The 27685-nt window shown below is 43.5% G+C and overlaps 1 protein-coding gene across 2 annotated transcripts; it reads left to right on the plus strand.

The window, feature by feature from the left end:
- LOC124233855 (GTP-binding protein Di-Ras2) lies at positions 1–27571 on the plus strand. Of its 2 annotated transcripts, none has more exons than XM_046651108.1 (2): positions 1–39; positions 26936–27571. In XM_046651108.1, exon 2 carries the CDS (start codon positions 26972–26974, stop codon positions 27569–27571), a length of 600 nt encoding a protein of 199 aa, XP_046507064.1. In that variant the 5' UTR covers positions 1–39; positions 26936–26971. The 2 variants fall into 2 exon arrangements, with proteins under 2 accessions (XP_046507064.1, XP_046507065.1); XM_046651109.1 differs by lacking the exon at positions 1–39 and adding an exon at positions 138–244.
- The last annotated feature ends 114 nt before the right edge of the window (positions 27572–27685 follow it).

The raw sequence follows: 27685 nt of genomic DNA on the forward strand, positions 1-27685 counted from the left end.
CTGTGACCGTGCCAGGCCCGCCCGGGCTGGGCGGCGCAGGTGCGCGGGGGCGCGGGGCGCAGGTGCGCGCGGGGCGCGGGGGCGCGGGGCGCTCGGGCGGGCGAGCAGCTGACAGCATCGTCACGGCGGCGCGAGGGAGCGCGCCCCGCCTGCCTCCGGGAGGAGCCCGCATCCGCACAGCCTGCGCTGGCCTGTCCTATGCGAGGCGAGCTCGGCAGAGGCGCGGAGCGGAGTTCTTCCTCAGGTAACCGATGTCCCCTCCTTTGCTGTGGCTTCCCTGCGTCCGCAGTGGGGCACTGACGGCGCTGGCATTCGTGTTCGCCAGCCCTGAAAAGGGATTGCCACTATCTGGGTGGGCGAGTCAGCAAAATAAATATTGGAGTTGGCGAGGGGAAAAAGCTGCATTTCTGTATCTTTGTCAGGGAGTGTGAGCATCTTGATACCTTTGTCTAAAACATGTTCTTTAAAAAAATAACCTGTATCTTACACATTGTTTGGGATCCCTTCCAAAACAGGAATTAGCGTTTTAGAAAATTCTATGGTGCAGGTGTTCCTATTAATGTGGAAGTTGATTTGATGGGTTTACGAAAGTCATAAAAAGATGTGGCCGAAAGAAAGATGCGGAGCACGTTAGCCGCTGCTGTCTTGTTCAGCGTGTTTTCCTGCTAGACCGCAGTGGTTCATGGGCTTGGCCGAGACTTGGCTGAATATTCTAATTCTTCTTTTAAAAAAGAATGCGTTTCGTGATATCTACGTGTGTTTCTTCCTGTATCCTTGTTGTCAGAGCAGGATGCAGGAGAGGCACAGCAATCCCGTCTTTAGTTGTAAGAATGTGGTTCCCATAGATGACAATGACTGCTGACAGCTCCCGGGCTCACCTGCAAAGCTTTGCTGGCTTCTCGAGTGGTGGGGACCTGCCTGAGTTGTCTGTCCTGAAAAATGCTGTTTTTCTCTTTAAAACTCCAATGCATGCACGTTCTGTGGGGATTTGGGTGACTTCTACACGAGCAGCTCTGTGAATCGTGTTATAGCCATGAACGGTGAAATACAACGTTTGGGATTCAGCGTCTTGGACTGTGCGGTGACACAACTTACCTTCCCTAGGAATTTATCCTACATGTTTGCCTTCTTATCTTTTGAACAATCCCCTTCCATGTGAGAAGCTAGTCTTAGCTTAGGGACCTTTTCTGCTTTGAACTAAAAACTTTAAAAATATTCTTTTTAAGGGTGATTTTGTAGGTAACAATAAAAGGCTGGAGCATTTTACATTCCAGATCAGTCCAAATGTGCTGCTTCTCCAGTGGCATTTGGCTTCGAAGAGGTGGAGTGGGAGGGATAGAAAAGGGGAGGATAAAATTAGAATAAATTTAACAAATTTGTGGGGGAATCATACTAGTTTTTCAGTTGTCTGAAATTGCAAATTGTCAACAATTCTGTTTCTGGAAATGCTGGAGGTCCTGTGTGGCGCAGGAAGACCCATAGTTCATCTTATAGAAACAGAAGATGGAAGGCAAGGCAACATTTTCATCTCATTTAACACATGACATTTCATTTGGTATTAGGGATGATGGTCCCTGGGGAACACAGGGAAAGGAGGGGAGAGAGAAAAGTGATTGCCGGCTGTACCACGACACGGCATTGCTGCTCGGTCCTCAGTTCTCTCTGCAGATGGCAGATATATATGCATGGTTATTGCAGAAACCTCCAGAATCTTTTGTTAGAGCTTTAATAGAGTTGTTTCTAAGAGGAGACTCAGAAAACACCCAAATTGAATTCCAAGTTGTGGAAGTCCCCTTTGAGCGTGTGTCTAACAATCTAGCATCCTCAGCCATCGGCAATGCCGCTTCACCGTGAGAGGAGCAGAGAGGGCTTGGTATTAATTGCATGTTGTACACATCCTATAAACCGCACATGACTTTGTGGGAAATGTATTATTTCAGGGTGAATCCTGGCTCTGCTCTGATGCCTGCACATCTTACTGGGAAAGTAAAGCCTTTGGAAAATAAGGGGGGTTCTTTTATCAAAGAGTGTCTCTGTGATAAGAAAAACATATTGTTCATTCTGCTGATTTGGTGGCCGTAGTTGACATATTAGTATATTAGAAACTAGCCTATTGATTTAGACAAAATCCTCATTTTCTCCCAAGATAAATGCAGTAAATTTTTGCAGTAAGGCAAATTTCTTTGTTACAAAAAGAAGCATTTGGTTGTCTGGGGTGAGGCGGTTGCCTGCTGGCTGTTTTAAGTTAAAAGGGCTCGGTGCTGCCCTGTAACTTTCAATTCGGATAACCAGTGTGCCCAATTCCCACTAATAAGGTGGACTGGATCCATCTGTCTGTCATCTATCTACCCATCAACCGTCTATCTTTCTATCTATCATGTATTTCGTATGGGTATTTACAATGGACAGATGTCTCTTTAAAGGCAGACCTGATTTCTATGCCATTAATTGTTTGTGGTTATAATTTTTATAGGAAAATAGCTGTTCTTAATCCAAAGGGAAGGTGATGGTTGTCATGTCACAATTGCTATTGTTCTCTTATAAATTGAATTTACACACGCATGCACATTTAAGGATTAACTTAAAATCGTTTCACTGATTTCAAATAATGCTTTAGTTTTTAGTTCATTATGTGGTTGCAAGTCTCTCTTCCTTGACCAGGTTAGTATTCTTTAAAGTACTGGCACAAAGGTCCTCTCGTTCCCTCTCCTTTGCTCTCGCCACCGGCAGATTCCGGAAAGCAAGATTCCTGTAGCTCTCTCTTCAGTGCAGTAAGAGCCTCCCCGTCACTCAGTGCTGTCCAGTAGAAACAACGTGGGAGCCACACGCATCATTTAAAGTGTCCTATAGTCACATCAGAAAAATAAAAGTAAACAGGTAAAATTAATTTTAATAAGTATTTGCTTTAAAACAATACATTAAAAATCACCATTTAAAGATGTAACTAATACAAAATACTATTGAGATATTTTACAATTTTTTGTTAAGTCTTACACTTACAGAACATCTCAGTTTGGATTAGCCATGTTTCAAGAGCTTGATAGCCTGTGTGGCGAGTGGCTGGGGTATTGGCCAGCACGGCTATAGATTAACCTTTCGGCAAAGCAATGTAAGTGCTGAAAAGTCAGGAGTCAATAAATTAAACCACTTGAACATTATTAAAAATAAATATACGAATGCTCCTCAGTTGCTGTAAGACCTGTGTCCCTCCTTCCCTGCCATTAACTAGTGGTACAATTTTGAACCTGTTACTTACGTCTTTATCAGTGAAATAAGAGGATGGGGTCAAATAAGTCCCTGATTCTATGAAGTATAATGAGTGAAGAGACTTAAACACAGGGTCTCCTGTGGCAGAAACAAAGGGGCACTTCTAGGATGGGCGTCACCACTTCGGACCAAGTTTGCTTCAGTCCCGTCCAGTTACAGACGTCAGCAAGTGAGCCCCCAGGTCCCGTTAGCAGTCATTCCATTTCCATATTTAAATTGCTTTATTGGGCAAATAGCAGCAAACATATTGTAAAATCGATAAACAGCTGGTGAGCTAGTATTTACTGGGTGATTGAAGATGCTTTACACATCTTTCCACGTTATCCTTCACTGGAATGTGTGTTTTCGATGTTTCTATCTATTTCAACACCATTGGATAAAGTTTGGAGAAATGTAGTGCTTTATCATTGACTGACTCGTGAATACTGACTCCTTGAAATGCAGAAATGCAGGACCTTAGGGAAAAGGTGTCAGTGTCTCCACCCAGTCCCCAGATAGCCTCTGTGATCAATGGGTGCTGGAGGGGTGGGTACCATTTCCATCACACGGGCTCTCATCCTGGAAATCACAATGGGAGATTTAAAGAGAGCGGCGTTTTGTATGAAAGGAATTTGTGCAGTGTTTTTCTGAAGCTAATTAGTGTCTGGAAAGTGATTGTTTTTCTGGGGAAATAGGAGAACACAGGAGCTTCCCATTAGGACTTGCCATAATAGTCTCTTTCTCTCCCCCCTTAGCTTCTGAAGCTGGGCTCCAGAAGGGATGCTCCCCAGAGCTCGGCCAGGAGCCCTTGCACGGGGAGGCTTTCCTTCCTATGTCATCTTTACACTCCCATCGTTTTATTGGGGCACTTCTGTGACTTTTGAGTGTGGTGGTTATTTTTGGATGATACTGAGCAAAAAGGGAAAGTGATCAGTGTCCAGGTCCCTGCATCCAGAGCAAAGCCAGGAGTCACTCAGCTCTACAGGAATCCGGCTGGATGGCATTTTCCTTTTTGTATAAACTTGGACTCATCTCCCCAACTCTACCACCCAGCTGCCTCTCCCAGGGCCCCCAATTACACATACATGCCTAAGATCATTGCCTGCTCGCCTAGGAAATAGTCCCCTGAGATTTAAAGAAAGGGGCCTGTGGACTAGTCCCCTCACTCACAGAGGACTGTGCTTCTCTTTTGATGCCTTTTTGGACTTCTTTGGGTTCTTGACCACAGAATGAATGGGTGAGCACTGCAGACTGCAGAGTGGCATTCCTGTTTTAGTACGATCCGTGTAAGTCTTGACAAGCCAAGAGGAGGTTGCAACTGTTGAATGGTAGAAATGACTGGGTGACGTAGATTTTGAAAAGAACCTAAATTTCCCAGAATATCATGACAACCAAATGTTTGTTTATTTTTGATTTTCCCAGATAGATTTACAGATGACACTCCGTGCATCTCTTCTTCATTCTTCCATACTTTTGAGTGTTAGTTTAAATTCCTCTGAATCTATTGACGATTTCAGATGGAGAAATAAATCAGGTTGTTGGAGCAAATATTTAAACATAAAGAATAAAGTTGTAAATCTAGGAGAATTATGATTTCTTTCACCTGCTCCCAACGGTGTATGAGGGCTATTTCCTCACACCTCACATAGTCCAGTGCATTATCAAATGCTTTGATCCTCTCCAAGGTAACAAGAAGTCTGTTTCTCATTACTCATTTAATTGCATTTATTTGTGTCACATTGAGCGTCTTCTCGTATGTTAAAAGTAATTTGCATCTTTGGGATCTGCATGTTCTTCCCTCTGCTCACTTTCCCATTAGTTTACAAGGATGGTATTCATCCTGGGTAAGGCTGTGGGTCTCCACTGTGCTCGGCAGACCTCACCATTCCCTCACCCGGGACAGGGCTGGATCCGCTTGGGCCCCACTGAATCTGTGTCTCCGGGGTTGAACCCAGCAGTCTCAGGTGACTGGTTGCTCACCAACTTTGAGACCCACTGTATTAAGGAAATTAGAACTCATCTGAAATAGGTTGTAAATATTTGTTTCTAGCTGTCATTTGTCCTTTGATGTGGTTTATTGTTTGTTTTTTTCTGAACAGAAATTTAAAATCTCGTATGTAGCCAAATTTAACAAAGTAAAAGTAAAAAAAGTAATTTTGGAGGGCACCTGGTGATCCCTATGAAATTTAAAAAGCACATACTCTTTGATCTAGCAGTTCCACTAATGGGAATTTATTCTACAGATAGACGCAAAAATGTGATGAGGTATTTATGTTTAAGGCTGTTTGTTAATCAAAAAAAGCACTTAGTGAGAAACTGGTTGATAAATGATGAACCAGCTCTCTGGGGAGTCCTATGCAGTTGTTAAAAAGCACAATATGTCGGTGTATGTACTGACATGGACAGATGTACGTGAAACACTGTGGACACTGCACTCCCGTTTGTCTTTCTGGCTTTCTCACTAATTAGCTAGTGGTTGATATCTGTCTCTCTTTGACTTGATACCATTTTGTTAACACCCGACTATGATGCTGCTTCCTTACCATTGACCGCTCAACTTGTAACTCACATGGTAAATGTTTCATTACCAACCCTCCTTCCCATCCTATTTAGCTCTGGGAAAGAGGCTATTTCTGGTGATTGAGACAGAAATGATATTGAGTAAGTTGCCATTGTGAATTAATGTGGAACGATGAGCCCAACCAAGTTAATACCTTGGAAAAGCATATGACTTTGTCTTTTATTGTTTTGCATTTCCAAACATGAGATATTGTTGATATTTGCACTGGTAACTTTCTTGTGCTATTTTCATTCTTCCATGGACGTTCTAAGAATTTTCTGTCTTGAGATTATCCATCTCTGTCCTTTAGGACAATTCTAGATTCCAGTGAAGCTGTTCCACATGGAAACACAAGCCATGCTGGGGCTCTACAGCCCTGAGACAGCCAGTGCGACCCAACCCTAACTATAGGCCTTGTGCTAATTGGGAACTGTGCTAATTAGAAATCTGTACTAATTGGGAATTGTGAGTCTTTATTTTACCCCAGCATTGAAAGGTGCGTGAATCCTAAGCATTTTCATATCACCACCTTTCCTTCTCCTAAGACCTGCAAAGACCAGCAAAATCAGAGCTCCTACTCCGACTCCAGTCTCCTGTGGCCTGGGCGGTTATTGGTCAGCCTTGTTAGGCCTCTTTGCCCATGGTGTTAGGGCTACATTAAAATAATGACTGAAACACCCTGTGACGTGAGTATGACCCGTGTTTTTCTGCAAGCGGGTGTTATATTGACCACTTGGTCTGGTTGCTGAGGGTGCAGCTTTTGGTGTGGACCTTTTATGAGGCATCTATGACTTTTTTGATGAGTCATAGAACATACACAGTCATTCATTATTAGCTGCCTAACATCATTGTTGCACTTCTTAAATTAATATGATCCCGGTCTGGAAGTTGCTTGGCAATATTGCAGGTCAGCATAAAGCGCTTCCTTCCTCAGTGTTGCAGAGTCAGAGCTCCTGTTCAGTGGTTGCTAGCTTGGATTGGCCTGAATGCCTTTCCCGGCTTCCTAAACCTGAGTTGAAATGCAGGTTCTGCCACTTATCGGCTCTGCAACAGTGCACTGTGGCTTTAACCATCCAGAGTCTAGCTCCCTCATCTGTAAAATGGGGCTATTAATACCTAAATCAAAGATGTTTTGAAGATCAAGCTTGTCTCAACACTTGCTATAGGGTCAGGATTCCGGGGTGTGAGGGTGGTTGCCATCTGAGCAGCCTCACAACGGTTCCCCTCTCTCCCCGTCTCAGATTTATTCTCCTTTACAACCTGGCGTGAAGCCCAACGGCTCATAGTTGCTCTTTGCTTCTGGATGGATTCCTGGCCTCCAGCGTCAAACTTTCCTCATCTACCTAGTATGCGCACTCTCCAATTAATCTTAAAATATTGACTCTTTTTCTTTACATCTTTCTCTTTGAGCCAGACCCACGGGGACTCCCCATCTCGTATCTGGTTAAATCTGCATTCCTTCTTTCACTAGTGCTCTTTTCCTCTGTTCCTTGCCCCTGCTCATCTCCCCACAGGCAGGTCCGACTCTGTAACTGAATTCACACTGTTTTCAATATGCAAGAGTATCCCCTGCTTGAGATTTTTGTTGTTCTAGACTTGAGCTGTTCATCTGTGTCATGACTCTGGGGGTCCCGGGCTTGACTGGGAGCCTGCTGAGGGCAGGTGTTGCTAAGGACTATCTGATGTTATGTGTCTTTGGGTTCTAGACACATCAGTAGCTACAGCCTTTTATAGCACATTGTGCTGAGTTTCCTAGTAACCACAGAGCAGACACAAATAAATACTCATTGATTAATGGTTCACAGCTCCTGACTGTACGCCCTTGCCTTTTCTCACTCCATCAGCTTCTGACCTCCTGGGTGTTCTCGTTTGCTTAGCAGGGGCATTGGCCCCTAGTTCCGTGTCCTTCCTCAGCCTATGTTCACATGCCATCCAGGGCGACTTTAGTCTTTTTCCTCCGCTCCTCGTAAGGGGCACACCCACAGTCACAGTGAGAGGGGATTTGGTCAGTCCGGGTCCTCTGCCACATCCAGAGGGACAGTGGAGCATCCCTGCCTGACCACAGCATCCTGTCTGTACAGCATGCTTGTTCAACCTCTCCTCAACCCTCGCCCAGAACTTACATTTCATCTTGCCAGCATATTCAGTTGTTATCTTCCCATTAACATTTACACATGCTTATGTCTCTGTATTTCAAAATGAATTTTAAAAAACACCCTCTTTTAAAAATCAAAACTGGATATCCGTCAGCCACCAATTCACAGCCTTTCCTCCCATTCACAACCAAAGTCTCGGGAACGATTTCTGATCTGCCTGTGTGAATTTCTGCATCGCGTGCTCACTCCTCCGCCTACTGCCGTCCAGCTTCCGCCCGTGGTGCCAGCACAGTGTCTCTTGCTAGTGACTTCCAAGTGCTTCCCACTGGGGGTGCTCTCCAGTTCTCCTTGTGCTTCACTTCTTAGTCCCAGTTCAGGCTGTCGGGCCTCTGGTTTGAAGTCCTCACTGCCCTTGGCTTCCACAGCGGGGGCCGTCACTTCAGGGGCTTCTACCCTGAGGCCATTCCTTCTTTTAATTCTTCGCAGACCCACCGTCTTTCCAAACACTGAATTCTAGAGTCTCCTGTGGCATGTCTGAGTCCCCTGCTCCCTTCTCTTTGTCCTCACAAGCCATCTCATCCACACTCTGGCCTGCAATCCCTGCCTCAACACAGATGACTCCCAACTGTGCATTCTGGGCCCGGATCCTACAGCTGACCCCGGACCATCATCCACCTGCCCGCTAGATGTGAGCCCTCGACGGTCCCAGAGACCCTTTCACCATCCTCCCCCCAGCTGACCTTTGCCCAGCCTTCCCCCAGGAAATGATCTCATCCCATCTCTTCAGTTCCACCGAGTGGAAACCTTGGGAGTTTTCCTTGACACGTTCTCTCTCCACATCTTAACTCCTTCCCTCACCAACCATCACCAGCTGAGCTCCCTCCTGGCTGTCACTCTAGTCCAAGCTGCCCATTTTTGGCCTGATTTGTAGTGCTGGACTTCTCTTGCACTTTCTCTGTTGAGGCCAGGCCCCTTCAGTGGCTGCATGTTGCCCTCCAAAGGTCTATAGGGTCTTGGCCGTGCCTCACTCTCCAGCCTCACCTCACCTTGCTTTCCCCCGTGCTGACTGTGGCGGTCACACCACCCTCCTTCTGACAATCAGAGGCCTCCGGGGATGGAGCCTCAGTCTGTGGAGGCCTCTCCCTCTGTGGCGCCTGCACACGGTCCTGGTCTGGCTGTTAGGAGACATCACTGGCAGCAGCCCTGCCTGCAACCCTGTCGTGGAACTAGCGGCCTAGGTGTGGTCCACACTCCTCCTCTGTTGTTTCAGCCTGCAGCCACGTCGAGGTCCCACTTAGCCCAATGAAACATATATGGCAACCACAGGTGCATGGCCAGGTAGTGATGACACCCAAGTCTCTGCCCATGTTGCTGTCACCTGGGGCATGTTGCTCAACCTGGCCTTGCTGAGCTGTTCATTAAAGTAAAATACAGATGCCTTCACACACCAATCAGATTCTTAGTCTACACTTCTTATGGGCCGGTGGTGTTCAGGCCCTGGGGAGACAGCAGTGAACAGAACAGATACAGCGCTCTTGTGGAGCTCACAGTAGAGTGGAGGTGAGCACAGATCTTAGAGTCAATTCATAGTATGTCAGAAATGGATCCGTGCTGTGGAGAGAAATGAAGCAGGAAGAGGTTACAGACTCCAGGGTGAGGTTGGGATTGTGAATTCAGTTGGGGTGCTGAGGGAAAGTCTCATTGAGAAAGTGGTGTATGAACATAGGCCTGTGGAAGGGGTAGGGGGAAGAGTGCTCTAGGTAGAGGGAAAAGCCAGTGCAAAGGCCCTGAGGCAGGAGCATGCAGATATGTCCAAGCAGCAATAAGGAGACTAATATGGTTGGAATGGCATGAGCTGAGGGTAAAATAGGAGGAGGGAGGAGAGGGTGCCGGTGGGGGCAGAGTCCTTTAGCTCTCACTCTCAGGGAGACAGGATGGCCGAGGGAGGGTTTTGAGCACAGGAATGACGTGATCTGGTGCCTGGCTGGGGAGATGAGTGGAATGGCTCAAGGTCTGAAGCAAACTGGCGGAGGCTGCTGCAGTGATCTAGGTAAGAGGGGATGGTCGCTTGGAGAGGGTGGGGGCCACGGGGAAGGTGATTCGTGGTTAGGTCTGGACGTGTTTGGAAGACGTCACTGACACACTTTGCTGATGGATTGGACATGAGGTACAAGAGGACACGGGGGCTTCAGGAGGACTCCACGGGGTCAGGCCTGGACGACTGGAAGGAAAACATCACCACGGACCCAGATGAACACAGTCTACGGGAGTGGTTCGGGTGGTAGAGGGTGATGGTTCCATTTTGCACATGTCTCCAAGGCAGTGGGTGGAGATGTCCGGGAGAGAGGGCCACGTGAGTCCACTCCTTCCCTCTGTCCTCGCCGAGGTCCTGGGACAGCCGGGGTCAGGTCTGTCCCTTCTCTGTGCAAAATCCTCGGTGGCCTCCCGTCCTTCTCACGGTAAAAGCTGCGTCTACCCCTGCCCACCTGTGCCCACTGCTTTGCTGGCCTCATCTACTTTTCTCCCTCCCTGCCTTCTGGAATCCTGCAAGTTCCTAGAACATGTGACACTGGCATCTGTGTTGGCACCTGCTCTTCTCCCTGTGAGGGTCTCTTCCCGCAGGTATGTGGAGTTCGCACTGTCACCCCTCTCAAATCTTTGCTCAGATGGCAGCTTTCCAGGGAGCCCTTCTCTGGCCTCATGTCATCTCTGATGTCCACCACACATTCTCGAAATAGAACTGAAACACATTGCGTTGATGTGTTTTTATCAAATGCGCCCACACCCATGGAAATCCTTCATTTGGGAGACCTTTAAAATGATAAAAAATGTGATTTTTGAGTTTTTGACTGTGCACATAGCTTTTTAGGGATGCGTTTCCTTTCCTTTTGGCAAAATCCTATATTGGTGGAAGCATTTTTATACATCTCTTTTCAAAATGCTCTCTCCAAAGGACAATGGTTTTTCCAAGCAGGTACTGTGTCCCTCCCTTGTCTTTAAAATGTCACCTTTCTATTACTGGGAAGGAGGGAGTGTGCTTATTTTGGGGAAATAGCTGCTCTATGGCAGACTGCTAAAAGCCACCCGCCACACGGAAAATGGCAATGAATTTACCTCAGTTGCTTTCTGTAGAAAAGAAAAACATCACTTGCCTTTTAATTCTGCAACACTTATATTTCCTTTGCTGCGAGATAACTAGTGAACCATTGTGTGTTCAACAATATTTTTGTGGTTGCTTCTCATCTCCATGTGAAATATTGTAAAGAATCTACTATATCTTAAAGGTCTCTTTTACATATTAAAAAATAAATAAAATATCCAAATGCGTGTCCAGTAGTTCCTGCCGACTTTTGGCTTCAGCTTCTTTGCTGCAACAGCTTGCTGGTGAACGACGTGAGGCAGTCATTCCCCTCTGGTTGTGTGTCTGTGCTGGTACCACCTCTCCTTTGGTAATTTTCTATGTCAGTCGATATTGCCAACCTCCGAGTGGTTACTCTTACATAGATTTTTCAAAACTTTATTTTGTTTCTTTGAAGAGTTCCTTTATCTTCTCTGGTACAATTTCCTTGGTTGGCCCACAAAAATGTGTTTCAACAGCAGATAATCAGTTAGTATGTGCTAAGTATTTCCGGTGTGTCTGGCCTTGGGATGGAGGCCTTGGCATGCTGGTGAATGTCTCGCACAGGGACGCTGCCTTCGTGGCACTGATATTAGTGGGGGGGGGGGGGGGGGGGTGGAGAGAGAAAATAGGAATAATAGTTAAATACCGAGAGAAGAATATATGTGCTAAAGAATCCTATTAGCTAAAGATAATCATTCTGGCAAATAGATGCTCTGAAGTGTGTTTGGAATATTTATACTTTTGCTCCACTGTTTCGCCAGTCTCTCCCCTGTGTAACTTCTCATCCTGGTTTCCTCGCGTCTGCGGCGTTATTTTCTATTTCTCTTCCTGTAGGATTCTGAGAGAGGAATGCGTTTGAGTTTGTCGTCATGCATGTTGGTGTATTATTTTAAATATTTTACCACAGCGGAAAAATAAGACTTTTCCAGTGGCTTGTGGCTTTTTCCCTTTCGCTATTAATAAGAAGAGGATTCTAAGCACTTTTTAAAAAATCAAGTTTAGTTAAATTTTGTAACATATTGGATTATGTATGACGTGTTGTTAAAGTTTGCGCAAAAAAAAAGCAAGTAGAGGTTTGTTTTCATGTCCTAGAGCAGTGCAGACCAATAAACATGCAATATGAGCTGCACGCGTAATTTTGCATTTTCTAGTGACCATCTTTAAAGAAGTAGAAAGACAAAGGTAGAATTAATTTAAATAATGTATTTTATTTTACCCAATGTGTATGAAATGTCATTTCCACTAGTAATCGATATCAAAATTCTGAGTGCGACATTTAACATTCTTTTTTGCGGGAGGCGTTCAAAAGCCCGTGCAGGACGTCGCCTTTGGTTTGGCTGCTTTTCCAGTGGCCGGTGGCCCCCGTACTGGACAGCGCAGTCTCCAGGCTTAGTTTTAAATGCCATGGCTGATAGTGATGGCTTCACGTGACCATTAATACAAGATGAAATTAGGGCCAGGAAGTAGGTGCAGATTTTAATTGGTCTTCTTAGGAAATTAGATTTTTTGGCCTTGTCAGATCAGATTAGACCCCGTTGCTTCCTGTGTCATGTGGATGACAAAGGAGAGGGGCCTGTCTGCTCCACCAGCGCTGCTGATGATGGGGCTCATTGTGCTCACGGATGAGTGTGGGCTTTAATTTGTGCGTTAGTTGTTGCTAACAGTGTTTTCACTTACAATCACGTGTTTTTATTGTAAAATATACATGACATGACATTGACCATTTTCACAATTTCCAAGTGTACGGTTTAGTGGCATCGAGGGCATTGATGTTGCTGTGCAAACAACACCACCACCCAGCTTCATCTGGCGAAACAGAAACTCTGCACCCCTTAAAAATGAACTCCCTGTTCTTTTCTCCCCCCCAGCACCTGGCAGCCACCATTCTAGTTTCTGTCTCTGTGACTCTGACTACTGTAGGGACCTCGTATAAGTGGAATCGTATGGTATTTGTCCTTTTGTGGCTGGCTGATTTCACTTACTATAATGTTCTCAATGTTCATTCACGTTGTAGCAGGTGTCAGGATTTCCTTTCCTTTTAAGGCTGAATGATGTTCTCTTATTGTATTGTATGTATGTATTGTATGTATACGCCACATTTTGTGTATCCATTCGTCTGTCCATGGACACTTGGTTTGCTTCCACTTTTTGCCTGTTGTGAATAATGCTGCTATGAACGTGGGTGTACAAATATCTCTTCAACTATTTCAATTGTATATCTACATGTCAATTGTATATCTATTTTACTTATTTTGGTTATATACCCAGAAGTAGATTTCTGAGTCTTATGGTAATTCTATATTTAATTTTTTCCATAGTGGTGGCACCATTTTAGATTCCTACCAGCCATGCATGGGGTTCTAATTTCTCCACATCTCCAACACTTGCTCTTTATTTTCTGGGTTTTTGTCGTGATTTTGATAGTAGCCATCCTAGTACGTGTGAAGTGGCACTGCATGGTGGTTTGGATCTGCATTTCCCTGATGATTAATGTTGCCGAGCATCTTTTATGTGCTTATTGGCCATTTGTATATCTTCTTTGGAGAACTATCTATTTAAGTTCTTTGTCCATTTTTTAGTTGGTTGGTTGATCTTTTTGTTGTTCAGTTGTAAGAGTTCTCTATATATTCTGGATATTAGATGCTTATCAGATATATGAAATATTTATCCCATTGGTATATCCTCTTTTAAGTTTCTTGATAATGTCTTTTGTTGCACAAAGTTTTTAATTTTGACGAAGTCCAGTTTATCTATTTGTATGAAATTACCAAGTGGCCTCCTATACCCAAAGCAATTTTGAAAAAGAAGAACAAAGCTGGAGGCTTCACATTTACAGATTTCAAAGCTTACTACAAAGTTACAGTAGATGAAACAGCGTGGTACTCGTGTAAGAATAGGCATATCGACCATTGCAAAGAATTGAGAGACAGAAATCAACCTTCACATTTACAGTTAATTGATTTTTGACAAGGGGGTCAAGACCACTCATGGAGAAAGAATTGTCTCTTTAACGCGTGGTCCTGGGACAAGTGGATATCCACAGGTAAAAGAATGGGTTTGGGTTCCACTCACACCATATACAAAAATTAGCTCAAAATGGATCAACGGCCTAAATATATGAAGTAAAACTGTAAAACTCTTAGAAGAAAACACAGGGGTAAATCTTCATGACCTTGGCTTTGCCGATGGAGTCTTAGATATAACACCAAAAGCAAAATAGATCATGATTGTCTGAAGGAATCGTTTTTAGCCACTTGCCAATTTCGTAAAGTTTTAATTAGCTAAAACTAGAAATCCACCTAACCAAGTAGGCAGACACAGTATCGTGTTCCCTGTGCTGACGTTGAAGGAAGGACCCTGGGCTGCGCGTGGCGGCACGGTAAGCTGTCACCCGTGGCACTGAACACTTGTGATGTGCAGTTTCTGTGCTCCATCTGCCTTCATCCTTTGATATTTACAGCCATGTACCGCATAACAAGGTTTCAGTCAATCATGGACCACATGGACGACGGTGGGCCCATAAGGTTAGTACCGTATAGCCTATAGGAGTAGGCGATACCATCTAGGTTTGTGTGAGTGCACTCTGTGATGTTCACACAGTGATGAAACTGCCTGACCACACATTTCTCAGAATGCATCCCCGTCGTTAGGCGGTGCCTGGCTGTATTTGCCTGCATGCTGCATTGGGCATTTAGGGTCAGACTTGGTAACTGGTCCTTTTGACCAGGACGATGGTATTGTTTTCATTCACGTGATTTGCCTTTTCATTTCCCTTACCCGCATGGAAAGAAAAGGCATAAAGCAGATAATGGCCAAAATGTAGTCAGGCTCTTGGCCTTCTGAAGTGTCAATCAGTGCATTTTATTTGGCTCTTTAGGATTCTTGGCCATCGAACTTTCTCCAAATGAGGTAGTTTCAGACAAACATCAGTTAGTCTTATTTCTGTGCTTAAGCTGTGGGCTTCTTTGCCTCTCAGTGATGAAACTCTTAGAGAATAATTTATTCTACCCCTTCCATTCCAAGAAATTCCCCAGTTTCTCTCCACTTATTTTATTCTTGCAGATATTATGAGTCCTGCAAAGAGTACCTGAGACCCCCCACTCTGTCCCCACCCCCATATGGGATGGTGGCTCTGTCACCTGGTGAGGTGTGTCACCTGCTTCAGCACCTGCCCTGACATTGCATGGGGGGGGTGTCTCCATAACACCACGAAACAAGATTCCTGCAAAAGGATTCTGCTTCTTTGGGGAAAGATGAGCCATGGGTGTTTAACTCTTGTTTATCATCAAGCAAACGCTCCCCACTAACAAATCTTTCATTTTTTCAGTTCAGCTAAGAAGGTACATGAAACAAATCTTTAATTAAATTGAGCTTCTAATTAGATATAAAAGTACACTCTCTTACCTAGAGAACTTATGCTCTGTTGAAAATTGTTAATATCTTTTTAAGATAGCCTTATTTATATTGTCATATCGGTAATACTCTTTATTTTTACTTAAATGAACCATTTACCTTTTATTAGTGGTAGTTTTAAATATAGGCTCTAAGTACCAACTTTAAATAAGGAATTTCTTTAAAGTTAATAAGGTTTAGGTGTTATAATAAAGACAAATCTGTCTGAGGAGACAGCACTGTGGAAAACCAAGGCAGTAACTGAGCAGGGACAGCTTGTTTGATCTTCAGGAAGCACATGTTCCTCTGAGCTCAGGCTGTGATGGGTGATTTTGGCAGGACAGTGCACTAAATTATCAGACTTTTCTAAATGCTCGCTCTCAACGAGCTGAATTCTTCCAATCAGTGATTATCCTCTGGTTTCAACTATTTGTTTTTGAAGTGGGTTTGATAAAGGGTGTCTACAGATAAAGATGTGGTTTTACCCAAGGAGTTTCTTCCACCTTGTTCGCATGAATCTGATGTTTCTTCCATAGGATACTTGACTGGGCAATTTTTGTGACTCAGGAAATCAAAGTCCATTTTCCCTAGAATCTAGGCCTCCAGGCCTGGGATAGCCTCTAATAATTCTGCACACAGTTACAATGCGGAGCGGGTTCCCTCACATGTCCAAAAATTCTCTGACGCCAGCTGGGTGTCCTACACTTCAACCCAATTCTGACCCTGACTACCTGGAGATGGCATCAGATCCCACAGGCTGAGGCCTGTAAGACTCAGTCCCACAAGACTACCCTCCTTTACAGATGCCAGGCGCAAGCCCAGTTGTTACCTGTGCTTCCAGCTGACCAGCTGTAAATTAGAGGTTGCCACGGCCCCTCCTTGGGTTTGATTAATTTGCTAGAGTGCCTCACAGAACTGAGAGAAACATGGTATGTACTAGATTACTGGTTTGTTATCAGAGAATATGACTCAGGAACAGCCAGATGAAGAGATGCATAGGGCAAGGTGCGGGGAAAGGGTGCAGAGCTTCCACGCCCTCTCTGAGCTCCCTAGTCTCCATGTGTTCACCAGCTTGGAAGCTCTGTGAACCTGTCCTTTTGGGTTTTTATGCAGACTTCATCACATAGGCGTGGTTGGTTAAGTCATTGGCCATTGGTGAATCATTCAACCTCCAGCCCCTCTCTCCTCCCTTGACATTGAGGAGGTTGGCGGGGACTGAAAATCCCAACCCTCTATTCATGGTTGTTTCCCATGGTAACCACCCTCTCATCCTTAGGTGCTTTCCAAAAGTCACCTCATTAGCATAAATCATAATATAACAACATAATCAAAACATAACATGGTGGTGGAAAGGGCTTGTTATGAGTGACAGACACCCATTTCACCTTTATGGCTCTGAAGCATTTTCAGGAACTGAGGACAAAAGACCGAATATGGGGCTGGCCCCGCGGCCAAGTGGTTAAGTTTGTGCTCTCTGCTTCGGTGGCCCAGGGTTCGCTGGTTTGGATCCTGGGTGTGGACCTACACACTGCTCATCAGGCCATGCTGTGCTGGCATCCCACACAGAAGAACTAGAAGGACCTACAGCCAGGGTATACAACTCTGTACTGGGGCTTTGGGGAGAAAAGAAAAAGAGGAAGATTGGCAACAGATGTTAGCTCAGAGCCAAACTTCCTCACCAAAAAGCAAACCTTAAAAAAAATAAAGTGCTGCAGAGGGGACAGGCCCTGAGTCCCATCCCCTCAAGACCGTCTAATCTCACAGAGCACTTCCCACTAATGCTAAAAAGAAAAAGACCAAATATAACAAAAGATGCTCCCATTGCTCTTCTAGCTCAGGAAATTCCAAGGGTTTGGGGAACTGTGAGCCAGGAACCGTGGACAAAGACCAAATATACATGAGAAGTATATTTTGGTCATCTGAATGACCAAATATATATATCTTGTGAGTCACAATATTGTATCTCTAACTTCATTTTCAGTATTTAAAATGTCTTATTCTGAATTCTTTATTATAGAACACATTTTTACATTTTATGACACTTTAAGATGGGTAGTTTACTCCCTTTTCTTGATTTTTTCCCCTCATTTGTCTGTCTGTCTATAAGCTTTTTTGGAAGTGCAAGGGCCTGCAGAGATAGTCTAGTCCAAGCAAGTTCAAGAACAGGAAAGAAGAAGGGTGTATTTAAAGTCGTTCCAGACAGCCTTCCTATTCAGGGGCTGGATGGGTGGTGGACAGATCTGTGCACCATCAAGAAAAGCCGCTCTAGCTGCCTCCACGAGCCAACATCATGATTCTTTCACCTGTCAGTGGACAGCCAGAGACCAGCAGGCTTTTGGTAAAACTGACAATGTGAAAGAGAACCAGAGATATCTCGGAGAAGAGGGCACAGTGGCAAGGAACCTCAGTTGGCCTCTTGTTGAAATTCAGCGTGGTGTCACCTGACCTAAGATGAGAAAGTGCTTCTGCGAAAAAGGAAAAACCAGAGTACAAGGACGGAGATTGAAAATATAAGGGAAAAGGTTCTCGAGAAATCAAGGCTAGGTACAATCTGTCCATCATCTAATAGAGGTTCCGGAATGAGAGAAAAGGTACAGGGGCTGGGATGATGTAATTTTAAAAATAGAAGAAAATTTCCTCAAGCTGCAGAAAACATCAGGTTTCTAACCCTTCCCCCCGCCCCAACTCCCACAATTAAAAAGCAGTTTTAGGGGTGCTCTACCAAAGAGAAGGGGAAAGGCCAACTTTCTTAGGAAGGAAGGAGAATCATACTGGCTTTGGAATTCACATCAGCAACCCTGGATAATAAAGTTAAAGATTAAATAATCCTTAAAATCTGAAGGAAAAAGAATTTGAACTTAGTTTGGCTGCAGAACTGTATCAGTCAAGTGAGAAGGCATGAACCGAGAAATGTTAGCACCATCGAAAAGAGTTTATCAGTCATGTTTATACCAAAACGTAAAATGGATCCAGTGAAGGTGATAAACTGAAATACAAAAATTGGCAACTGAGCATTACTTAGGTAAAAAACAAGCTAAAAAAAATAGGGGAAAAATGGTAAGACCCAAGTGCTGCGGATACAGGAAATTACGCTTCATTCAGCCAAGTTTGATGAAAATGGCCTTTCTTTCTCAGTGTGTCCAGCCCTACTGTCTGCGTCTGCAGTGAAAAATCTTTACGAAATCCTTTTAATGCTGTTTATTGATAGGATTTAGAAACAACCTGCGGACAAAGCACAGAAGGCTTAATTTAAATTTTAGAACAAACTGTAAATATTATGTCTGGAAAAGTTCAACACTGGTATGTGCTTTAAAATAGAGTATAACAAAAATTAGGCAGTGGAAGAAGGTAGTTGTGCTAATTTCATGCATATGGTTCAACGTCAACAAGTCAAGGCATTAGGATCTATTATGCAAGCAGGTAGCACATGGGTTAAAATTACAATGGCGCACGCTGGGAAACACAGTTGAGTTTCCACTCTTTTCTAACAGTGGTTAATTCTGCTGAAGCAAGGGCCTGGCTGTGGATAAAGAATGTTTTATAATCTCCTTTATTTTTTTTTAATCAAGTACGTGCATTGTGTCATTTTTCATTTGTCGGAAAGTTTTTAAGCTGAGACCACAAGAGTGGTTGGGGTTGGTCTGCGCAGCTCTCATTGGGAGCTTCCTGTGCCTCCACCGACACTTTCGTCTCCTCAGAGACCAACCTGCCATGCGCCTTGTGGATGCCAGTGGCTCCTGCTTTCTCCCAGATTTGCTCCGTCAGAGTTCATCACCAGACCTGTGCAGATGATCTTCCCTGTCCTCAAACCACCCCCCTTTGTACCAATTGTTCCTTCCTTCTTCCTTAATCCCCAGGTTTCCTTAAAGAGAAATCTACACTTCCTGTCTCTCCAGCCATCTTATCAATTCCTCTCACTCTCAAATCCACTGCAAAACGACTTCAACTCTCTTCATGTCCCGCCACGTACCACCCAGCTGAAACTTTGCCTGTGTTTGTCTATCTCCTACTCACCAAAATCAAAGCCTTACTTTCTATTTCTATCATACTTGATCTCTAACAATAGTATTCCTTTAATTGGGGTCTGAGAACAAATCCTATTGGATTTCCCAGTTTTTTATGATTTTTGTAAAACTTGAGATTTCATTTCCATGACGATTTTAAAAGAATAAACTCATTTAGAATGATTTGGACAACCACCTTATAACAGTAACAGTGTGGGGGATCAGAATTTGTCACCCCAAAATGTGTCTCTTTGACTTGATTATTTTTAAGAACAAAAGACTCTGGAAGAAACTTTGACCTTCCCCTGAACTGCCCAAAGGAATTAAGATGGAAGGCCTGTCCCAGGGAGGAACTCTCACCATAGACAACTATAGTATAATGTGAACTAGGTGTGGTAGTTAGGGGGGAACCTAGCAAGGCGCATTTGATCAAGGTCCTCCCCATGCATCATTGTCTTTGCAAGGCATGACAAACATTTGTTTACCAAACATTTGCTTTTCCATCTCCATGTGAACTGCCTTCCTCCCCTTTGAAGTCTTGAATCACCACCCCCAACATCCTCCTTTGTTTTTAGCTGATGATGCTATTTAAGGTGGTAGCTTTGGCCATTTGGGGGAGTTACTCAATTTTCCTGGGTTTCTCCCATCTATACATGTTATTAAATTTGTTTGATTTTCTTCTGTTATTGTTTTTCACATCAATTTAATTCTTAGCCCAGCCAGAAGGACCTAGAAAGGTGGAGGAATATTCCTTTCTCCCCTACAACAACGCAGTGTTCACACCTTTGTAACCACCACCCACAAGAAGATAGGCATTTCCAGCACCCACCAGGCTGCCTTGTACATCACAACTGTCAGCTTCAACCAGGATGTTGCATATATTGTTCAAGGAACAAAGCTGAGCCTGTTACCTTTAGGCCATTGTTCCTGACACTGGGGTCTGTGGACTGGTTCCTCTGTCTGTGAGTCAGTTTCAGAATCCATAGACAGTGACATCATATGCAGTGGATTACCACTCCCCCCAGTGTCTCTCTTTTTTTACTTAACAGTTTTATTGAGATGTAATTCACCCAATTAAAGTATACAATGTAATAGTTTTTAGTATATTCACTGGGTTGTACAGTCATCACCACAATCAGTTCTAGAACATTTTCATCACTCAAAGGAAACCCCATGCACTTTACCAGTCCAGTCGCTTCCCATTTCTCCTCGATGCCCACCCCACTCCATCCCTAGGCAACCACAAACGTGTTTTCTGTCCGTATAGATTTGCACTTCTGCACATCTCATGTAAATGGAATCATACAATATGTGCGGTCTTTTGTCATTGACTTCTTTCACTTAGCGTATATTTTTGAGGTTCATCTGTACTGTAGGCCATATATGTACTTTATATCTTTTTATTGCTGAGTAATATTTCCTTGTATGGATATACCACGTTTTACTTATTCATTCATTAGTTGGCAGACATTGGGGTGGTTTCTACTTTTTGGCCATTGTGAATAATGTTTCTGGGAACATTCATATATGATTTTTGTGTGTGGCTATGTTTTCATTTCTCATGAGTATATACTTTGGAGAGGAAATTGCTGGGTCATATGGTAATTCTAGGTTTAACCCCCTTAGGAAGTGATAGAATGTTCTCCAAAGCAGCTGCACCCTTTCATATTTAGCCCAGCAGTGCACAAGGGTTCCATTTTTCCGCATCCTTGCCAACATTTGTTATTTTCTGGATTTTGTTTGTTTTTTGTTATAGCCATCTGAGTGGGTGTGAAGTGGTGTTTGCTTGTGATTTTGATTTGTATTTTCCTAATAACTACTAATACTAAGTGTCTTTTCATGTACTTAGTGGCCATTTGTATAGCTTCTTTGGGGAACTGTATATTCAAGTCCTTCGCCCATTTTTTTAGTTTTGTTGTTGAATTGTAAGAGTTCCTTATATATTCTGGAATTAATTCCTTATCAGATATATGATTTGAAGAAATTTCTTCCCATTCTGTGAGTTGTCTTTTTACTTTCTTAATAGTATCCTTTGATACACAAAAGTATTTAATTTGGATGAAGTCAGATTTTCCAATTTTAATCTTGTTGCTCATGCTTTTGGTATCACATTTAAGAAACTATTGCCAAATCGAAGGTCATAAAAATTTAGGCCTGTTATTTTCTTCTAAGAGTTTGATAATTTTTGGTTTTATTGTTAGGTCTTTGATCCATTTTGAGTTAATTTTTGTATATGATATAAGGGAGGGGTTCAACTTAATTCTTTTGTGTGTGGATATCCAGTTGTCCCAGCATCATTTGTTGAAAAAACTTTTCTTTCTCTATGGAATTTTCTTGGCACCCTTGTCCAAAAAATTGACTAAATATGAGAATTTACTTCTGGACTCTGGATTTTTCCATTCATCTATGTCTGTCCTGGTCCAGTACCACACTATCTTGGTGATGATGTCTTTGTAGTGAGTTTGAAATCAGATAGTATGTGTCCTCCAACTTCGTTCTTTTTTTAATTCAACATTGTTTTGACTATTCTGGGCCTTGTGAATTTTCGTATAAATTTTGGGATCAGCTTGTCAATTTTTGTAAAGTAGTCAGTTGGTATTTTTCTTGGGATTGCATTGAGCCTGTAGTTGACTTGGGGAATATTGCCATTTTAACAATATTAAGTCCTCTGATACATAAACATGGGTGTCTTTCCATTTTTTCATGTCTTCAGTTTATTTCAACAATATTTTGTGATTTTCAGAGTGTACGTTTTGTACTTCTTTGTTAAATTATTCCTAAATATCTTATTCTTTTGATGATATCGTAAATGGAATTGGTTTCTTAATTTGACTTTCAGATTGTTCACTGGAAGTGTGTAGAGATACGATACAACTGATTTTTTATATGGATGTTGTATTCTGAAAACTTGCCGAGCTAGTTTATTAGTTCTAATAGTTTTTTAGTGGATTCCTTAGGATATTCTATCTACAAGGTGGTGTCATCTGCAATGGAGATAGTTTTATTTCTTCTTTTCCTTTTATAGAGGTAGATGCCTTTTATATCATTCCCTTGCCTAAATCTCCTGATTAAAACCTCCAGTAAAATGTTGAATAGAAGCTGCAAGAGTGGACAGTCTTGTCTTTTTCCTGATCTTAGGGAGAAAACATTCAGTCTTTCACTGTTAAGTGTTATGTTGGCTGCAGGTTTTTCATTACGTGCCCTTTATCTGGTTGAAGAAGTTTCCTTTTATTGCTGGTTTAAGTTTATTATTTTTTTTTATCATGATCGGGTGCTGAATTTTGTCATTTTTTTTCTTTTTGTATCTACGGAGATCAGGTTGTCTTTTATTTTATTGATATATTGTGTTATATTAATTTTTGGATGTTACACCAACTTTGCCTTCCCAGGATAAATCCCACTTGGTTATGATGTATAATACTGTTTACGTACTGATGGATTCAATTTCCTAGTATTTTGTTAAGAACTTTTGTATCTGTATTTATAAGAGATACTGGTCTGTAGTTTTCTTGTGATATCTCTGTCTGGTGTTGATATCAGGGTAATATTGGTTTCAGAAAAAGTGAGAAATGTTCTATTCTATTCAGTTTTTTGGAAGAGCTTGTGAAGGATTGGTATTAATTCTTCTTTAAATGTTTGCTGGAATTCACCAGTGAAGCCAGCTAGACTTGGGCTTTTTTTGTGGATAGGTTTTGGTTATTATCCTGTCATAGGTTTATTCAGATTTTTTATTTCTTCTTGAGTCAGCTTTGGTAGTTTGTCCATTTCATCTAGGTTATCTAACTTGTTGGCATATAGTTGGTCATAGGAGTCCCTTATAATCATTTTTATTTCTGTAAGGCCAGTAGTAATGTCTCCACTTTCATTCCTGATTTTAATAATTTGAGTCTTCTCACTTTTTTGTTTGGTTAGTCTAGCATAAAAGTTTGTTAATTTTGTTGATATTTCCAAAGAACTTTTGGTTTTATTGATTTTTCTCTATTGTTTTTCTATTTTTAATTTTAGTAATTTCTGCTGTAATTTCATCTTTCCTTCAGTTTTCTTCCTTTGGGCTTAGTTTGCTCTTTTTCCCTATTAAGGTGGAAGATTAGGTTTCTGATTTGAGATCTCTGTTCTCATTTAATATAGGTGTTTATAGCTATGCTTTCCCTCTAAGCACTGCTTTAGTTGTATCTTCTCAATGTCTTCTTGACATTTTTTGCTCCCTTGGGATTTTGTCACTTTCTCTCCAGTTTTCCCCCGTCTTTAATGCTGCTTTGTGACCCCCTTTTCTGCCTGGTCCTGTCTGAAAATAGCCAGAGAACTTTGCCCTAGCACCTATACTAAATGCCTGCCCTTGTTTCATCTCACCAAACCCCACAGCAGCTCTGTGGGGCGAGTGGTGTCATCATCTCCATTTTCTAGCTCAAGCAACTCAAGTGCAGAAACCTGAAGCAATTTGCCAAGTTCTCTTGCTAGTATACATCAGTTCTGACGTTTGGTCTTTTCTCATGCTGCAGGCTTTCTCCATGGGTGATTTTTATTTATCATAGTGCTATTTATGTATGGATGATACCCAAATATTTATCACTAGACTAGACCTCTCTGCTGAGCTTCCAAACTGAAACTCAGTCACCTACTAGATATCTCCACCTGTTTGTCTTAAAAACCTGACCCAATCACAGCTCCGTCCTCCTCACTGTCCACCACCTTTTCTCCAAACCTACTTCTCTCTTCTACCTTTTACTTTGATTAATGGTGCCACCACTCACTGCTCTCTCAGCTCTGCCCCCAGATGCCAGTTCTCACCAGCTTTCTACCATAGCTTGAAAATTTGCTCTGTTCCTGCCTTTGTTCCTCTCCATGAGGTCCTTTCTTCTTACTGACATGCCTTCTATCACTTCACCATCTGGCCAATCCCAGCCCTCTGTGAAATCTTTCCTGAAGGCCCCAGATGGACCTAGATGCCCCACCAGTTCTTCTCCTGACTGGTTTATGGCGTTTCCACAGCACTTACCAGGTGGGATGTAATGCATCCTTTCCCCTGCGTGTCTGTCCTCCAATGTGGGAGCTTCTATTGGGTAAGCACTGACTTTGCATAGTCTCTAGAGGATGTTTATAAATGCTTGTAAAGTATGAATGATTCTGAGGTGGAAGAATATAGTTCGCAGTTTGGGGAAAACCATTCGAGACCTGAGGATCAGTATGGAGTCATTGCCCCAGGCCTATCCCATACCCTCACACTGAACTTTATGCTCTTCCACCTGCCTGTCTCCTGTGCATCTTTCAGGTTCCTGCTCCCACGCCACCTCCTTAGGGAAGTTGTTCCTGATCCCAGGAGTGATCAAGTTCCTGCAGACCTCTCTTTTGCAGCACTGCTGTGAAGTAATTGATTAAATATTTGTGAAGTTATCTTGTCATGTCTGTCGCTCCACTTGATCCTAGGTCCACGACAATAGAGCCCCTGCCTCTGGTCGCTCCTCTGCACAGTTGTTTGCTGGCTCCTCGCCCAGAACCTGGCCTTTAGAGGAAGCCCAATAGCTATTTCTTGGACCAATGAATAACAGTAGTTATGTGTTCCTCCTTTTTTATGTTTAACGCTTGCTCTCCATCTTTCGGTGGCCAGTTTGGTGATGAAGACACCTTAGCACGGCTGACAACATGTTCACTAAACATAGAAAGAGTGTGAGCTGAAGACCAACAGCTTTTTTGGAGACTTTGGGATACAGAGCTTGTTAAGACACGTTCTCTTCCGGCTAGATGCTCACACTCCAGTCTGCAGCTAAATAACGTAACACAAGCAAGGCTGAGTGAGGACCCTGCCTTCCGAGCACAAAGAGAGGCTCATTCTGGGGATGCAGGGATAAGTTTCAAACCAGACTCCATGTACCATTGCATTTTATAAATGTAGAACGGTCTATCACGATGCTGCACCCTTGAACTGATCACATGATCTCATGAGCATTTAATAGACTGATCAAACTCCCGGGCAGGCTTTCTCACGGTCATTGCTGTTAATGAACTTCCTGACATCTTTCTATGTTCTCTGTTAGCATTGATGCCTCTTCAGTTCCTCAGTAGGTTTGGGATTCCAAAGCACACACAAGAATAGCTGAGTATTTAATCGAGCCGGTTTGGAGGCACATGTACCTGGTGAACCCAGAGAGAAATCAGAACGTGGGCTGTCGCTGTCCTGGGCTTTGACTTGAAGTTCTGTCTGCCAGTAGACATATTCACTGCACACCCATTTCCTTCCATGGCTCATTATGCTTAATAATCGTCACTGGCCTCTGACGATGCCTTTGTGGTACAGGGCCTTTATTACCGTCCCTCGGTCACTCTAAGATTAGAAAAATGGGAGTCAGCACAACGGTTGCCTGGAGAAAATGGATCCCATGCTTCACTTTACCATATTATTTGTCTACTTTGGTTATGAAAATAATTGGATGTTGCTTATTTCTCCACTTTTTTGTGTGTTCTGTGTCCTTCCTTAGCAAAGAAGGAACAGGATGAAAGACGTTTGATCACCTATAGTGAAGAAAGTACCCTCACCCCTTGGGGTAGGTGTGATGTCTCTGATGAAAGGAGACCCCATTATACTCCATTGTAATGACCATTAATAGTTATTTAAACTACTATCTTGGTAACAGGATTCCTATGCTTCTTAAAATAAAGCATCTATAATCGTTTTAACTTTGATGGGTGAAAGGACCCTCCAAGTTTCCTAGTTACTGTCAGCTCTTGCTGCTTGGTGAGACCATGCGCACCGCGGCCTGAGTGGCATGCAAGCCTCTGGGAGCAGCCCTCTCTCCTGGCGGGCCAGGTGACAGCCAGCCTGGGGCTTGTGTCCCAGCCTCACCTTACTGCTGTGTGAAGTGGTGGACATTACGTTGTTCCCTGATTCCTTCTGTCTCCAGTTTCTTCATTGAGACACAGGAATAATGACACCAGTTCTGCAAGGTGGTGAGGATTTCGTGAGTTAATGTAGACACTGAATAAATGTTAATAGCGTTCTCCTCCTCTCTTCTCCCTCTCGGTACTTATAAAAGAAATCACATATTATTATGACCAGTATATTAGGTGTTCACAGTACTTCAGTTAAAACAATAAAGATATTCTGTGACTGTGTGTGTGTGTGTGTGTTGGGGGGGTGTTAATTTCCATCTCCCCATCATCTTCCCTTGATTCTGCCTCTCTTGGGCTGCCTCGGCATCTTTCCCCTGGGCATAGGGTGATGTGTGAGCGAAGATGCTCAGAGTCATGGTCCAGTAAGGAGAAACAGAATGGTTCCAGTTAGCCACTGAGTAGATCCACTGCCCCGTTAAAAACCCAGTATTGACTATAATGATTGGATTTAGAATTAAAGAATTTTTAAGTGAAATTTGATTGTTGTTATGTTGGGAGAGTGAAAGTGAACTTTATCATTTCAACTTTTTTTTGTATGTGTGTGTGCCGTTAAAACAGAGGAAAGCCATCCTTTCCCAGATGTTTTTTTTCTTTTTTACTAATTCTCTCAAACATCTGGTTCCTCTGCTAGGTGCTTCCTGGTTGATAGTTGGAGCCGTCAAGCAACATGCCGGAACAGAGCAACGATTACCGGGTGGCCGTGTTCGGGGCAGGTGGCGTCGGCAAGAGCTCCTTGGTGTTGAGGTTTGTGAAGGGCACGTTTCGGGAGAGCTACATCCCGACTGTGGAAGACACCTACCGGCAGGTCATCAGCTGCGACAAGAGCATCTGCACGCTGCAGATCACTGACACCACGGGCAGCCACCAGTTCCCCGCCATGCAGCGGCTGTCCATCTCCAAAGGGCACGCCTTCATCCTGGTCTACTCTATCACCAGCCGGCAGTCCCTGGAGGAGCTCAAACCCATCTACGAACAAATCTGCGAGATCAAAGGGGACGTGGAGAGCATCCCTATCATGCTGGTGGGCAACAAGTGTGACGAGAGCCCGAGCCGCGAGGTGGAGAGCAGTGAGGCCGAGGCCCTGGCCCGCAAGTGGAAGTGCGCCTTCATGGAGACCTCAGCCAAGCTCAACCATAACGTGAAGGAGCTCTTCCAGGAGCTGCTCAACCTGGAGAAGCGCAGGACCGTGAGCCTACAGATCGACGGGAAAAAGAGCAAGCAGCAGAAGAGGAAAGAAAAGCTCAAGGGCAAATGTGTGATCATGTGAAGGCCCTTCCCGCGGGAGGAGCACTCGCCTGTCCCTGTCGCCTCATCTTCCCCCTCCCGGGTGACACCCACAGTCGTCAGGGTAGCATGTAAGATGCCCACGTGTTAAATATTG

The sequence above is a fragment of the Equus quagga genome, unplaced genomic scaffold (genome assembly GCF_021613505.1).
Source record: "Equus quagga isolate Etosha38 unplaced genomic scaffold, UCLA_HA_Equagga_1.0 268.1_RagTag, whole genome shotgun sequence".
NCBI lineage: Eukaryota > Metazoa > Chordata > Mammalia > Perissodactyla > Equidae > Equus > Equus quagga.